General features: G+C 36.0%; 1 protein-coding gene across 4 annotated transcripts in view; it reads right to left on the reverse strand.

Moving 5' to 3' along the window:
* The window catches only part of AKAP11 (A-kinase anchoring protein 11), an 81,082-nt gene that overhangs the window by 26,040 nt on the left and 38,465 nt on the right, over window positions 1–16,577 (reverse strand). For all 4 annotated transcript variants that reach the window (XM_078147613.1, XM_078147612.1, XM_078147610.1 and 1 more), the window contains 4 exons: window positions 12,401–12,517; window positions 10,949–10,996; window positions 9,660–9,794; window positions 344–611 (listed from right to left, as the gene is read on the reverse strand). In XM_078147613.1, coding sequence (XP_078003739.1) covers window positions 344–611; window positions 9,660–9,794; window positions 10,949–10,996; window positions 12,401–12,409 — 460 coding nt within the window. In that variant the 5' untranslated portion in view covers window positions 12,410–12,517. The remainder of the gene's footprint in view (window positions 1–343; window positions 612–9,659; window positions 9,795–10,948; window positions 10,997–12,400; window positions 12,518–16,577) is intronic.

Raw genomic sequence — 16,577 nt, forward strand, 5'->3', positions numbered from 1 at the left:
GAAAATGTTAATAATGCAGATTGAACTTAAGTGTTCTATGCATACATTTCCCCCTGGAGAGCTGGTTATTCAACATTTGCCAGTATACCACTGATTATAGTGGATTTTGCAACAGAATTAAAACTTTGAAACTTGTGACATCACAGTAGTATCACTACCTAAGAAAACATAAAAATAGAAAAATTAACATATGGGCTTCACTGAGGAGTTGCAAATTTGGGGAAGTAAATTTTCCAGAATCAGGAAATATCAGATTAATCAAAGGAAAAACTGTCTTTTTAAAGAACATCAATTATCCCTGGAATGCTACATATATCTCAAGAAAACATCACAAAAAACTTACCATCACTATGCATCTTAGAAGGCTCCTCTTCATCCAACTGTTCAAATGCAGTGACAAAATCATCCTCAATAGAAGACACTGACTGGTTAGTGTCATCATCATCTCCATGAGATTTCTCCAGCTGACGTTTCTGACGTAAGTATGTTTCCAGGGTATATCTGATGCCTGTGGAATACTTGCTTAGTAGATTAAATATAAAGTCATCTCTGAGTCTTGGGAATGTTGCTGGAGATACTCTCATCACACAAAGCACACTAGAAAAATGATTCTTGGAGAAGACAATAAGAAATTTAAAATATTATTTTCCAATATTTGCCTGTAATGAAAGTCTAGAAATAACACAACTAAAGGGGAAAAGATGCTACACAAGTAGTAGCACACTTGTCTGTTCTCGTCTGCTAATTTCCAACATTTCTGCTTACTCCCTTGTCTTTTTCTAGAACTTATGCTCATTTCTCTTCTTTTTCTTATATATATTTCTCTATGATCCCTCTCTATCCTGACCACCTATAAAAATGCTAATCCCTCAGACCCAATTAAAATCACTCCTCTTCCAGAGTTTCAAAATCACCTCAAGCTAAAGAGATCTTTCCTATCTGTCATGGAAATTATCACTTGTACCATTCATGTACAAATTATTTACATTATCATATTGTTGCAACAATTATCATACTGTTGTATTAAATTATCATTTCTCTCTTGTATCATGATTGAATTTTTCACGTTTTATGGACTGTCTCCCCAACTAGAATGTAAGTTCAAAGACATCGTCTAACATGGTGTCATGCATACAAGTAGATTTTACACATATGCTGAATGAGTAGCCTCATTTATACACCTTGGTTAAATGAGGTCATGGAAACATGGAATAGATACTGGACCCATATCACTGACATAGGAAACTCACCAATGAGGAAATTCTCTCTACCACTGTAAACCAACACCTTCTCTGTAAGTTCAGAGTCTTAGAGAACAGCCTAGAACACTGAGAAATTAAGGAACTTTCCCAGAGTCACAAGGGTGAGGGAAGTCAGTGTCAGAGGTAGAACTTTAACCCAGTCCTTTTTAGCTCTTAAGCCAACTCTTTACCATTATGACATACTGCCTCTCAGGGTCAGCCAGAGCAAATAACCACATCACCAATATGTCAACACTCATTAAGCCAAATGTCATTTTTCCTCGTATTTCTCATAAAAATTCTTCTAAAACTTAAAGATTTTTATTAATTTAAAATATACAAGACAGAAAATACATTTCCGTAGAGATGACAGGAGACTGGTGGGCAAAGAGGCTAAGGTGCACGTGGCACTAAGAATCACGTGCTTTTTAGACCAACTACAAATGTTAACTTAGATACTGATACTTGAAATGTAAGATCCTTAACCACTGGCCAACTAGGGGGCATAAAACTGAAGGAAATGAATTATCAGTGCTAATATTATTTATTAATAGCTAGCATTTATACAGTGCTTTAAGGTTTTACCAAACGCTTTACAAATATTATTTCATTTTATCCTTAAAACAGCCCTGGGAGATAGGTGCTATTGTTATGCCCATTTTACAGACGGGGAAATTTAAGCAGCAAGTGGTTAAATGATTTACTCAGGGTCACATATCTATTTAGTGTCTGAGGCCCGATTTGAACTCTGGGTTTTCTGTCTCAAAGTCTAGTGCTCTATCCACTGTACCACTTAGCTATCTAAAAATGAAATAAGACAGAAGGAATTTATAGCTAAAAGAAAGGATGGCTCATGAGTTCTTGCAGAAGCAAATAAAGAAGCTGACTTTTATCATAAGTCCAAAAACAACAAGAATTATTTCCCAGCACCTCGGCTCACTTTGTATTGCAGTATTCAAAAGTATAGGGTATCCCAAAAGTCTGAGTATAGTTTTAAGCTATTCAAGCTAAAATTTGAGTCTCTGTATTAAAACACACATACAAAATAATTATAGTTTATGTGCCAAAACTTTTGCAACAGATACGGAGGTAGGAAAAATTTTATGAAGAATATAATTAAACCTTCCAAATTAAATTAACATATCCTTAAATGCTGAGAAACTTCAATGTAAAGATGGGTATGATGGAATTCCACAAAAATATGTTGGAAAATCAGGTTCGAAAACTAAGAAAACAGGAGAAACCAAAGACTTGTAAACCATGCAAAAGCCTTATGTCCATGTATTATGAATACCTTCTGTTAGAAGAGTCAAAAGGCACTAGACTCAGCAAGTACCAAATGACATCTCTTAAGAGTCATTCCCAAGTAAGTTGTTTCTGCAATCAGACCACTGACTTGTCAGAACAAATATTAAAATCAATATTAAACTAGAGAATAAAAATAATAAAATGCATCACTGGGCAACTGTAACCTGACCTAACAAGCTGAAACAAATATAGGCAATAAAGACACACATTAACATAGATTATTACCATGTTGAAAAGAATTAGTTGATGTAATTCACTCCCAATAATGAAAAAAACAAGAGTCTTTGCCCCAGCCAAACACTGCATCTCTTGTGAAAAGGAGGGCCATAGCAGCCTGAGACAATACCAACTTAGAATGCAGTCTCATGTGTAAAGTCCTACAAAGGGTGGCAGAAGAGCAAGGAAAGGAAAAACAAGTTCTCAGAGACATTGATGAGAGTTCCAGCAAAGGACAGTGACTGGGCATAAAATAGAAAAGCACTCTCAAAATTTCTGTCATCAAGGTTTTTAGGCATCACAGTCAGGAGAGCCACCACACCTGCCATTTAATATCACAGATGCAGATGTGCTGTTTGGAAGTGCCAATGAAGAAAACAAAGAGGGAAAGAGCAAATGAAGTCTTCACTCAAGAGGAGGCAACACAACTTAGGAAGCAATTCTCGAGTTACACTGAAGAGAGGAAGTGCAACAAAAAGCATGGAGAAAAATCTGAGACCTTATTATTACCCCCCCCAAAAAAAAGGTGGATGAAACCAAATGAATGACTACTGGTCTTCTTTCTGCTTTTTCATCTCTACCAAATTCTTCTGAGAATGATTTACACCCACATGTACATGCCAATTGCACATTTTAAATGAGATATCCTGAACTTCTAAAACATTACATCTCTAGAACAAACCTCATTAACTTATCAATCAAAACCACCCACTTCTTCCAAATTTTCCCATTTTCAGTGAAGGTACTCCTATTCCTCCATTGTCCCAGTTTATTAACTTGGCATTATTTTTGAGCCCTCCATCACCTATATCCCCCATATCCAATCAGTTGCCAAATCTTGTTGAATGTACTTCCATTAACACCCCACTCTCTACTCACACAGACACCATCCTAGTTCAGGACTTCACATCTTGCCAAAAATAATGCAATGTGTCTATCTGCCACAAGTCTCTCCTCATTCTAACCCATCCTCCACCCATATGCTGAAATAGTTTTCCTTTACTATGTTACTCACTACTCAATAAACCATAGTGGTTCCCAACTATCTATGGGACAAAATATAATAAATCTACCTTTCCAGCCTAATCACACATTATTACCCTTAATATACTCTATGGTTCAAAGTGTTCTTCACATAACAGTACTCCAGCTTTTGTTTCCACACCTTTGCACCTATTAATCCTCGTCTTAGGAATGTACTCCCTCCTCTTCAAAGAACTCCACTTCATCTCTACTTCAAAGAACCCCCTTCTTCCTCAAAATGTAGCTCAAGCATCATTTTCTTCATGAAGTCTTTCCTAAATAATACGCCCCCCCAAATGCTAATATCTTTCCATCCATAACACACAAATTTAGATGTGTACATATTGTCTCCTCTGACAGAACATAAGCTCCTTCAGAGTAAATATTATTTCATTTTTTTTCTATTCAGAGTAAATATTATTTCATTTTTTTTCTCTCTCCAGCAACTAAAACAGTGCCTGGAACATAGTAGGTTTTTAATAAATAACTTCTTGATTACAACTTCTCTACACTTTGGTAGATAGTTTTCATGAATTAAAACCAAAATAACCTGGCCATGACCTGATGGTCAATGTTATGATGATGACCCTCTCTCAACTTATTAGGCTAATCTCAAGATGATAGCAAATTCAAAGTTGTTCCACCTTGGTAGGACCTGCCAGAGTGTGTACTCCACTAGATAGCCTTTGAGAACTTCGAGTCATCTTTATACCACGATGAAGTATCAAGAATAAAAATTCTGTGAATGCAGAACTATTAAATATATGAAACATACCAACATTCTAGACATTAAAAATGACATCTTTAATTACACAAAATAGGGACAATGATTGGACCTGTGATATCACTGGTATAAGGAGGTCCTAGTGAAGCACTTCTGCTACCAATGCAGGTCCTCACCTTCTTTGCTATCTAAAGTCTTGGAAAATTACCTGGAGTATTGTGCAGTGAAGTGGCTTGCCCAAGATCACAAAGCACCGTACAATACTAAACAACAGAATTACACAACAAATATACAAAATATTTACCTCATTTCAACCACTAATACCACAATGAAGCATACAAGTGTGGTAGGTTAGGTGTTAGACCCTCTAAGAATTTACCGTAACTCTAATGGATATGTAGTACGTTGGAATGGAAAAAGAGCAACCTACATAATTCCCCTGACCTTTAGTTTCTTCATTTGTAAGGTAGAGTAAATAACACATACTAGCGTTGTGTTATCTACTTCAGATGGCTGTTGTGAGAAAAGTACTTTGTAAATCATAAATATAAGCTACTATTAAATGTCTGTATAATATGATATAAAACAAAATATGAAAGGACACAAAAAGTATTAAAACATTATTAAGAGTTCAGAAGTAGGAAGGAACTCCCTGAAAAGAAAGTAAGATTATAAGAAAGTGATATTTGAACAACACCTTGAAGAATAAGTAGTATTTCCAATGTTGGCAATACCTGGGGAAAGTCTATTTCCCAACCATTCCAGTTAAAATGAATAACATGAACAAACACATGCAGTAAAAGCATGGGGTGTGTTTGACAAAATACAATAGACAAATCTGTCTTGAGCACAGACTATGTGAAGGGGAGTTCCTGAATTATGACTGGAAAGGGAGATGGAAAGCCCAATTACTGATAGCATGGATAGTGGAAAAAGCTCTGACTCTGGAGTCAGTTCCATCCTGTCTCTGACAGTACCTTCATGACCTTGGGCAAGTCACTTAATATCACTAGGTCTCCATTTCCTCATTTGTAAAATAGAGGGATCAGATTTGATGGCTTCCGAAGTCCTTTCTAGTTCTAAATGTATGAATAGATAAGGTTATGGAATAAAATACAAACTTCTTGGCCTGGCAATGAAAAGTCATCGATGATTTACTTATGCATTTGCAAGATTATTCTGGAAGCAATATGCAAGATGAAAAGATTGAGATAAAAAAATTCACTAGAAGTTTACTACAACCATCCAAGCAAGAAGTTAAAAGGATATAAACTAATCTTAGTCAAGGATCACAGGGAATATAGGAAAAACAATTTAAAACTCAATGGATCTTACACGTCTCCAAGTTTGAACCCTTCACTTTACAGATGAGGAAACTGAGGACCAGAGACTAACTGGCCTCAGGTCACACAGCAGTAAAGGACTGAAACAGGATTCAAATTCATGCCTTTTTGACTTCAAGGTCATAACTCTATCCACTTCACTACTAGGATGGAAGAGAGAGACAAATCTCAACAACACTGATGAGGTAAAATTGACAGGACCTGACAACTGATCAGACACACCAGGGGAAAGCTAAAGGAATAACTCAGGCTAAGATTCTGAACATAGGTAACTGGGAGAAGAAGGGTGTCATTAACAGAAAGAGTGAACTTATAAGGAAGAACAGATTTTTGAAACTGCTTCAGTTTAATACATATTAGGTTTGAGATCCAGTAAGGAATTACAGAGAGTGATCTGGAGTTCAAAAGAAAAGCTAAGATCAGAAATATATATCTGAATTTCATCCACAAAGATGAAATTTGAAGTTATGGAAGTGAATTTCACTGAAAGATTAGAAAATTTCAATATGGAGGAAGACAGAAAGAAATAGTGGTAAAAAGAGGGAAGAAGAAAACCAGGAAAGTGTAGCATGATAGAAATCAAAGAAGAAAACAGTTTTTGAAACAGAGGTGTTCAATGTCAAATCTTGTAAAGATCAATAGGTAGCATGTATATAGCACTTTAAAGTTACAAGGTGCTTTACAAAAATTATCTCATTTGATCCTCAAAACAACCCTGGAAGGTAGCTGCTATTATTATACCCATTCTATAAATGAGGAAACTGAGGCTAAGTGACCTGCTCAGGGTCACACAGGTAGTAAATGTCAGAGCCAGATTTGAACTCAGTTCATCCTGACTCCAAGCCCAGAACTCTATCCAGCCACATACTTCAAGAAGAAAAACTAAGAAAAAGGAGTTGGGCTCTGCATCTAGATCACCAATGATCCTTTAGAAATCAGCTTTAGTGGAACAGCAGGAATATAAACTAGATTACAATGGATGAATTGTGGAAAACTGAGTTTGACAAGAAGGCTAGAGAAGGAGTATGATTTAGCAGGAAGTCAGGTCCTGGGCTGTTCCTGAAAACCATTTGACTAAAGGGTTCAGGCTGCTCAGAGAGGTCACTAAACAGAAGAAGACTGACAAACTGAGAAAACAGGGAGACTGAGGGACTGACAGTCTTTGAGGACAAAGAGCAGCTTCTGCAGGCATGAAGAAGTGGTACAAGTGAGATAACTGGAAAATGTAGTCACTGGATTTCAGAAGGTTAGAGAATTGTGAAGTGGATATGTTAAAATCAAATGAGGATGATGAAGGGTAGGCATAGAGAGGAAGATTGCAGACTGGGTGCTAAAGACTTTAGAAAAAGTAAAAAGGATCCTGAGGGTCAGACAACACCCCAAATGAGGTGAAGGATTCAGTGATGTGGCTGGTTAGAGTGAACTTGGAAAGGAGAGTAATCTTCAAATCAATAAGTAGCAGCTTTTAAGTTTAAATTTTTATGCCTTTATTTAAAATTTAAACTCATAAGGCAGGTCTATGGTTCTCTGATATTTGAATAGCAGCTATTACATAGCTTTATTTTACTAAGAAATGTTACTGTTATTACAGTCTATGACAATGTTTAGAATATACCACCTTAAAGTATACCTAAGATTAGGTCAATCAAAGAAAACAGACTTTACAGATATGTCAGTGTTTAAGAGAATAAAGTGTAAATCATGATAGAAAGCATGGATCTTAAAGTTAAGTGTGTGTGTAGGTAGGTGTATGCATTATGTTCATGCATATATACACAGGTATGCATTATAGATTAAATAAGAACAAAGAGTCAAAAAAAGGAAATAGGAGATTATAAATTAAAGGAGGGCTTTTTTAAGATCTCAAATAAAAATGCAACCTCATAGTCTCTAAGCATAACTTTTAAAGGAATCTTTGAAAATACTTTTTATAAATATCTAAATTTCCAAGACATAAAATCCTTCATTCTGATGCATAACAAAGAGATCACATACTTGATTAATACGTAATTGCTTCCTATGCTCTTTAGAGCTGATCCTCTATCCGAACTTTTTTTTAATGTCCATGTTTATTTTAGAAATAAAATGCTATGTTAAAATTACAAATTCCTAAGTCATCTGGCTTTATGTGACTCTTTTATCTGGGAGATGAGGTTAAATACAAACCCTAAAACAGATAAAAATATGTATTGCAAATAGAGGACATATTATGAGAAGTTAAGTGCCTATAACCTATATACAGATGTTTGAAGAAGGTGAGCCATAAATTCAAAAACATGATGTATACATACAAAGGAATGGGTAATAGTCATATAATTTCTCATCTACTCAAAATTAATATAAACTATTCATTTATTCTCTTTGGTCAAAATACTTCTATTCTTTGATACTAACTCCAAATCTTTATAAATATTTTCTTAAGAAAATCTTGAGCAACTAGACAGCACAGTGGATAGAATGCCAGGCCTGGAGTCAGGAAGACCTGAGCTCAAATCCAGCCTCAGACATTTACCAGCTAGCTCTGTGACCCTGAGCAAGTCACTTAACTCTGTCTGCCTCAGTTTCCTCATCTTTAAAATAGGCTGGAGAAGGAAATGGCAAACCACTACAGTACCTCTGTCAAGAAAACTCTAAATGAAATCATGAAATCAGACATGACTGAAACAAGTAAATAATAAAATAATAATAAAATAATAATAAAATAATAAAAAAGAATATCTTGAAGAAAAAAAATAAAAAACCAATGATGTTTTGGTCAAAAACATAAATTCCGATACGAAAAATTCTGGGCAATTTTGATAATATAAAATTAACAAAATTTTGCACAAATAAAACTAATGCTGTTAAAATTAGAAGGGAAAAAGGTACCTGGGAAAATTTTTGCGCAAGTTTCTCTGATGAAGGTCTCATATCAAAGACATATATAAGAGTAACTTAAATTGAATAAGAGAAAGAACCTTTCCCAATAGATAAATATGGTCAAGGGATATGAATCTACAGTTACCAAAGAAAAAATTCCAACCTATCAAGTGAATATTATATGAAAAAATACTACCATTCACTAATAACCAAATAAACACAACTTAAACCAAATTGGCAAAAATGACAAAAGAGGAAAACGGAAGAGCTTTGGGAAAACACTGCATTAATGCACTGTTAGTGGAACTGTGAATTGGCCTGGCCATTATGGAAAGTAACTTTGCACTATGCCCCCAGAGTCACTAAACCAATGCATACCCTTTCAACCAGCCCAACCACTACTAGGCCTATAAACCAAAGAGACAAAACAAAAAGGAAAAAAAAAAAATATATATATATATATATATATGCACACATACATATATGTATATATACAAAAATAGTTATGACAGGTTTTTTCACAAATTTTGCTTAAGAAATGACAAAATGAACAGTTTTAGTGGAAACCTGAAAGACCTTTATAAACTGATAACAGAATGAAGTATGCAAAACTAGGAGAACAATTTATATAATAACAACACTGTAACAAAAAACAACACTGAAAGATATTAGAAGCGATTAATACAATGATAAACCAATTGTAAATCAGAGGACTAAAGATGAAACACACTAACCATCTCCTGCCAAAGAGTTCATGGACTTAAAATGCATAATGTGATACACATTCTTTCAACATGGCTAATGTAGGGATTTGTTTTGCTACAACACATATTTGTTATAAAAGTTACAAAAGTTTTCTTTTTCTTTTTATTGTTCAATATGTTAGAGGGAAGGGAAAAGCTAAATGCTTGTGAAAATGAATACATTTTTTAAAACTATATTTACCTGTTTTTGAGGGTTAGCATTTGTTTCTGATAACTTATTCATATCCTTCAGAAGAATAATTTCATTTTCACTTAGATTGCGGAAGTGAATAGAATTCAGAAGATCTGGGAGTTCCACAGAAATTGTAGTTAAATCCTAATTTTAAAAACACACAGAAAAAGAATGAGAGAATGCTTAATTTGGTCCCTAAACTTGAAAATATAGAGTATTTGGTTAACAGATAAAAATATAACATAATAGGTAAACTAGTTTAAAAAAATCTATGGAAAACCAACTTTCAAAGAATTTTTAAAAATACACTTAACTTAAATTTTTATCTATACTGCCCAGTGTTTATAAATTTGAGCCAACAGTTGTCAACATGCAAAATTATTTATGAGAGGCACCACAGAGTAGTGGGAAGGGCACTACACTTAAAGTCAGGAAGACCTCAGTTCAAATCTAGCCTGAGACACTTAATAGCTATGTGACCCTGGTCAATTAATAAAGCAACAAGAATTTATTAAGTGCTTACTATATTCCAGGGTGCTAGACCCTAGGGATAAAAGTACAAAGAATGAAACAATCCCTACTCTTAATGAGCTTACATTCTAATGCCAGAAATAAGTATATATGAAAACATACATAATACATACATTAAGCTAAAAAATATACGGGTTACATATATTTCCTCAAGCTCAGAGCAACTCTGATATCATAAAAGAAAGCCCAAAGTTAACTCAAATTCAGTAAATAGAGTTGTGAAATCAAAAGAATATACATAGCACATACATACTAAATTGTTTTGCTATAACATAGGTGACATTCAATCCCTTCACTGTAATCCTAACAAAAATTATTCTGGACTAAATCAGGCCAAAAATGTGGAAATGGATAATAATTAATCTTATAAAATTAATATTGTGTACTTATACTACTTAAAAGTCAAAATGCATAAGATTGAGATAAAGTATTTTATCAAAACCACCATTTTTTTAAAAATCATAATTTTTTACCTTCCCATCATGTATAATTTGAAGTGAAGAAGAAAAATCAGCCTGTGAACTGCAGCCCAATTCAGATTACTTTTGTGACTATGATTACTATGACTACTTTTTCCATGAGAGGAAAATTCAAATGAACATGTTGTAAGTACAAAAGTTCCAAGGCATTCTCTTTTAAAAATCAAGTTTCAGTTTTAAGAATTAGAGATAATGGTATACTATAATGATATGAACATTTTCATGGCATCACAAAGCTTGTTGAGACGATTTATAAAGGCTGCTTTTCACATTCCACATTTTATTTACCTGCATATGACCAGCGTCTGTTTCTTCATTGAAACCTAGAAAGGTAACCTGGAAAAAAAATAAAATTCTGCTAAGCTGAAATTTTCCTAATTGTCAGATCAGGACAGGGGAGAGCTTAAAAGAAGGTCAGAAGCCCATTAAGCAGAAAAATTTTATTGCTTATTGCAAGATAATGATTTTTCAAATGTGATTCTGAATGTCTTATACCACAATCTTAGATAGAAACAGAAGGATCTTAAGATGATCACAATTTTATGAACATTAAAGGATCAGGTTATCAGGCTGTACTAGCTAGTACTTTAAAGTTCTATATGGTTTTACCAAAAGTCTCTAAAGAACACACTCTCCCCCCTCAACAGAATAAAGAATAAAGTAAAAGATTCATTTCTTCCTCTTTCCTCCTATCTTGTCTAGCTCTCTCTTCTCCCAAATTACTTACTGACTAAACCATAATCCTGTACTTCTGAACTGCCTCTTTCCCAAGGAATTCCACAATTGGGCTGCCTCTTCTGACTGGTCCTCCAATAATCACATTAATCTTCTTTCTCACTCCACTTAAAATTCCTAGGCTGACCCTCCGAACATCAATAACTTAGTTCAATAACCTTGTAATGCCTCCCCTCCACTTTGGCCATAGACACAGAGTATGTACCAGGTTTTGTTTTGTATAAATCTGCTCACTTTATCTAAGGGAAGAGTCAGAGAAAAAACTCTTAATAATTACTTCAAGGGGGAATTATTTATGTTATTTAAGCTACTGAGAGACAGCATGGCCCACTGGATCAATGGTCAGAAAGACCTAGGTGAAAATTCAGATACAAATACAGATACACACACACACTTACGCACATACGCACGCATGTATGTATATATGTGTGTAGGTATATTGTACGTATGTATATGCATATGCATATGTATTTAGGTATATGTATCTATGTAGGTGTGTATGTACATATTCTTGCTCTGTGACCATGGGAATGTCTCTTAGTCCTTCAGTACTCCCAAGTAATTCTCTATAACTCTAAATCGGAGAGTTTGCCAATGTGCATCAGTGGAAGGAATATCCATAGTAGCAGTTGATAAAATCAACCATCCAGTTCACACCCCAACCCTACCAGTTGCTACTATTAGTGAAAAATTCAGTTTTTTTATATAAGATTTAAAACCAAAAACACTTGAAGAGATATACTGCAAAAGCATATTGCCTTTAAACATTTTTTTCAACAGGGTGACAATATTATAAGTAGCACAATTCTCAGTGATTTACAAAGAATTCTATTTTACTGACTTCTTACAGAAAGGAAAGACCAAATTTAGTCTTCTACGGTCTTACTTGCAATACATTCAAGTATTTAATGCTAGATTCAACAGAGATGACTTTTAAAAAATAAAAATATTCAGTCCTTTCTTGTGTACATCTAATTAGGTGTTTAGAAAGTAGTAATGTCAAACCTCAATCATATTGGCTTGTCCCTCTGGCTTTAAGCATTCTTCTGTTGACACACTGCATAATTCCTTTTGGCTCTGTAACAAAGACTTTATAGACTGGAGTATACCTTCAATGAAGTTCTGAAAGGAAACCATATATTTTATTTTAAAACAAACTAATCCATGAAAGCATTCTGACTTTAGATATCCCCATATTAAATATTTATTGAACATTTAATATGTACAAGGTACTCTATGCTAAGTGCTATGGGGAAATAATGAAAATAAAAAGACCTCTGCCCTCAAGAAGCTAACAATCTAGGATATAAGAGATATGTGTATAAAATAACTGTAGTATGAAGCAATATAACAATAAGAGTTAGCATATATAGTGCTTTAAGGCTTCACAATCTTTCATATGTGTCATCTCATTTGATCCTCACAACAACCCTTTGAGTTAAGTGCTACCCCCATTTTATAGATTAGGAAACTGAAGCTGAGAGCATCTAAGTGATTTGTTCAGGGTAACACAGCTAGAAAGTGCTTGAAGGAGAATTTGAACTCAGGTCTTGTTGACTCCAAGTCCAGAACTTTTAAGCACCTAATACATGCCAGGCACTCCGTTGGGCATGGAGGATTTAAAAAAAAAAGAAAAAGAAAAAGAAACAGGTTCTGCTCTGAGTTTATATTATATTGTGACAAGGAGTTAAGTGCGCTCAGACAAACTAGACTAGGAGTCTTCAGCTATGGGTTCTGGCACCTGTTCTGCCATTAACTGCCTTTGGTGGCTCTGGATTAAGATTTCTTATTTCTAAGCTCCAATTTTCTCACCACTAAGATAAGTGGGTGGAACCAGATGATCACTAAGGTTGCACAGGAGTCTACCATTAGACTAGAAAGACAGCAGTGATTAAAAAATCCAGTGGTACTACTAATATTCACCTGCTACCAGACCCTCATGTGAGCTACTTTGTCAAATTTCACAGTCAGATAGTGTCATCTTTAATTTTGTATATAATCAAACATTTGGACTAAAGAAAAATCACTAACTTATTGTTCTGATCATGTGTACTTCTGGCAAGTTAAAACTATAAATGGAGACAATACACTAAATAATTAATAATGAATAAATTCTTCTAGCTGCCTAGAAAACTGGAGCTAGATATTTTAGGCTCCTCTTGGCTAGACTGGGGGGGGGGGGAATCTTAGGGAAGTCAGAGAGGGCCCTTTCCTTCCTCAATGAGTTTGATATCCCATTTACAATTTTTCTCTCATCAACTCCTGCCTTCACGTAAAGACTTAAACATACATACTGACTCTCCCTCAAATACCCTAATCACTCAGTTTCTCAACCTATTCACTTCCCATGAGATGCTACTCCATCCCACCTCAGCCACATCCAAAGACAACCTTTGATCTTGCCATCACCCACAAATGTACTACCTCCATGTTCTAAAATTCTGAAATCCCCTTATTCAACTAATCTATTGAGTTTTCACCTCCTCCTCTGGCTTCCCTTACAAAATCTTAGTCTTCATCTGCACTATGACCTCTGATCGCTTGACCCTTCAATTCTCTTCCAGGCCATCTCCAGGGTACTAGCCACTCTCTCCTCTTTTTTCCCTGACTTCTTCGTGAACCAGTTCAACTCCACACTGACCTCTTATCTTGAATCTCTTGACCCTTATCATATTGCCAATTATGGTATCACCTTGGACCTCTCCCACTGTTTGTCACCCTTGCTCCTACACAGGTACTACTGAGTGCAAGTGGAGAAAATCATACAACCGTTCTGACCGCCTCCACTGCAAACTTAAGTTACACAACCTCAAGTGGGCCCTTACTGCTGCTCCTTCTAAACCTGCCTCATCAACTCACTATCCCATTCTCCACAGTGGCTCTTTAAGATTTTTTCATCCTTCCTCAAATCTGACATGGTTCTTCCTATTCCCACTCTCAGATGAAATTCTTATCTCATTTTACTGAAAAACTGAGGCCATTCACCATGAGCTCCCCTTTCTCTTCTCTTTTTCATCTCCCTCACTCAAATTCTTTCTGCCACTACATCTTCCTTCACCTCTGTCTCACATGATGAAGTGGCCTTAATCTTATCAGGCTAAGACCTCTACTTGATCAAGCAATCCTATTCTATCCCATCTCCTCCAACAAATTGCTCCCTCTGTCATCCCCATTCTATTACTTATTTCCAATCTTTCCTTCTCTACTAGCTCCTTTCCTATTGCCTATAGAAACACCCATCCATATCTTCTCATCCTGAAAAAACCCTCACTTGATCTTTCTGTCCCTGTTATCATCCTATATCTTTTCTGCCCTTTGCAGCTAAACTCCTTGAAAAGGGTGTTTATAATCCAGGAGTCTCCATTTTCTCTCCTCCCACTTTTTTCTAAATATCTTATAATCTGGCTTCTGACTTTATCATTCCACCAAAACCGCTCTCTCCAAAGTTATCACTGATCTCTTAGTTGCTGAATTCAATGGCCTTTTCTCAAGCCTCATTCTCCTGGACCTTTCTGTAGCCTTTGACACTGCCACCCCCTCCTCCTTGATGCTCTCTTCTCTCTAGGTTTTCTGGACACAATTCTCTCCTTGTTCTCCTCTTATCTGACTGTTCCTTGTCCCCTTTGCTGGATCATCTAACCATAGCTGTCCCTCAGGGTTCTGTCGCAGGTGCTTTTCTTATTCTCCCTCTATACTACTTCAATGGCTGATCTCCCCAATTTCCATAGATTCAATTACCATCTCTATGCCAATGATTCTCAGATCTACCTTTCCTCTGACTCTCTCTGCTGACCCAATCTCACATTTCCAACTGCCTTTCAGATATCTCAAACTGGATGTCTGGTAGACATCTTAAATTCAACATGTCCAAAACAGAACTCATGATCCTTCCCAAAAAGTCTTCCCCCACCCATCTTCCCTAGTACCTTAGAGGACAAGAGGAGAACAGACAGGACCCTGGAGATTAGGTCTAGCCAGGAATGCACCATATGTATATAGCATTCTAGCATAACGAAAGGCTACATGTACACTGAGAAAGAAGAGGTCCCAGATCCAGTATAGAGGGGCCTACTCTTGTGTAGGGTACAGGAACAGGTACCATCTGTCAGTTCTTTCTCCTATTACCCAGTTTTAGGTCATAGATCCAGAGCTGACTGAAAAGGTGACCTGTGACTACATGTAACATTCAAGGGTAAGAAGCAGGTGAGAGCCTGAGTCTGTGTACCAAGCAAAGAGCAAGCTCAGAAGCAAGAAGCAGCTGTGTGTCTTGGACCTCAGGAACAGAGTAGAGTTCCATTGCTAGCTCCTAGTCAGGTTAAAGCCTACAGAGGAATAATAACATCAGGAATCCCAGATCAAAGAGAAACTCGAAAATTCTGTCACTTTGAACCTGCAGAGCTGATAGTCATGTCCAACAACAGTCTACTGAAAAATTCCAAACAGGGTAAGCCAATAGGCCTTTTGCTCTGAGGAAAACCCAAATCAGAAACTTGAGAATTCAGACTAGGGGAACATTGGTCAGACACTGTTCTGGATCAGCCCACTCTGGGAGCAGTGAAAACTTGCGGGTCCATGGCTGAAGTATTCCTGAGATCCTGAAATAACACAACATCTCAAGAAAAGAGTAGCAGGACCAAACTATGCATTCTCTCCATAAATATGCAGAACCTGGCCCTAACAAAATGTCCAAGTAAGAAAGTAGGCTAGAAGAATTAGTAAAAAAGAAAAAAAAGAAAGAAAGAAAGAATTACACCATAAAAAGCTGCCAATAATAGCTTTTAAATAGTGCAGTGAATAGAGCACTGGGCATGGTACTAGATCTCAGTTGCTTACTAGCTATGTGACCATGGGCAAGTCACTTAACCTGTTTGCCTCAGTTTCCTCAAATGTAAAATGAGGATAATCATTGCACCTACTTCACAGGGCTGTTGTGAGGACATCAAATGAGATAATATTTGTAAAGTGCTTAGCACAAAGCTTGGCACATATTAGGTGCTTAATAAATGCTTTTTCTCTTCCCATTCTCTGTGGTGACAGAAATGCTCAAGATACAAACCCAGAAGAGAACGGCTCCAAAACAACTAAAAGCAAAGCGTCAAAGAAAAACACAGATTGGACACAAAGTCAACTAGAATTTCTGGAAGAAATGAAGCCAGAATTAAAAAGCCAAAGAAGTTAAAAA

This window comes from Phascolarctos cinereus, unplaced genomic scaffold, assembly GCF_003287225.1.
Source record: "Phascolarctos cinereus isolate Bilbo 61053 unplaced genomic scaffold, phaCin_HiC Scaffold_7;HRSCAF=346, whole genome shotgun sequence".
Classification (NCBI taxonomy): Eukaryota; Metazoa; Chordata; class Mammalia; order Diprotodontia; family Phascolarctidae; genus Phascolarctos; species Phascolarctos cinereus.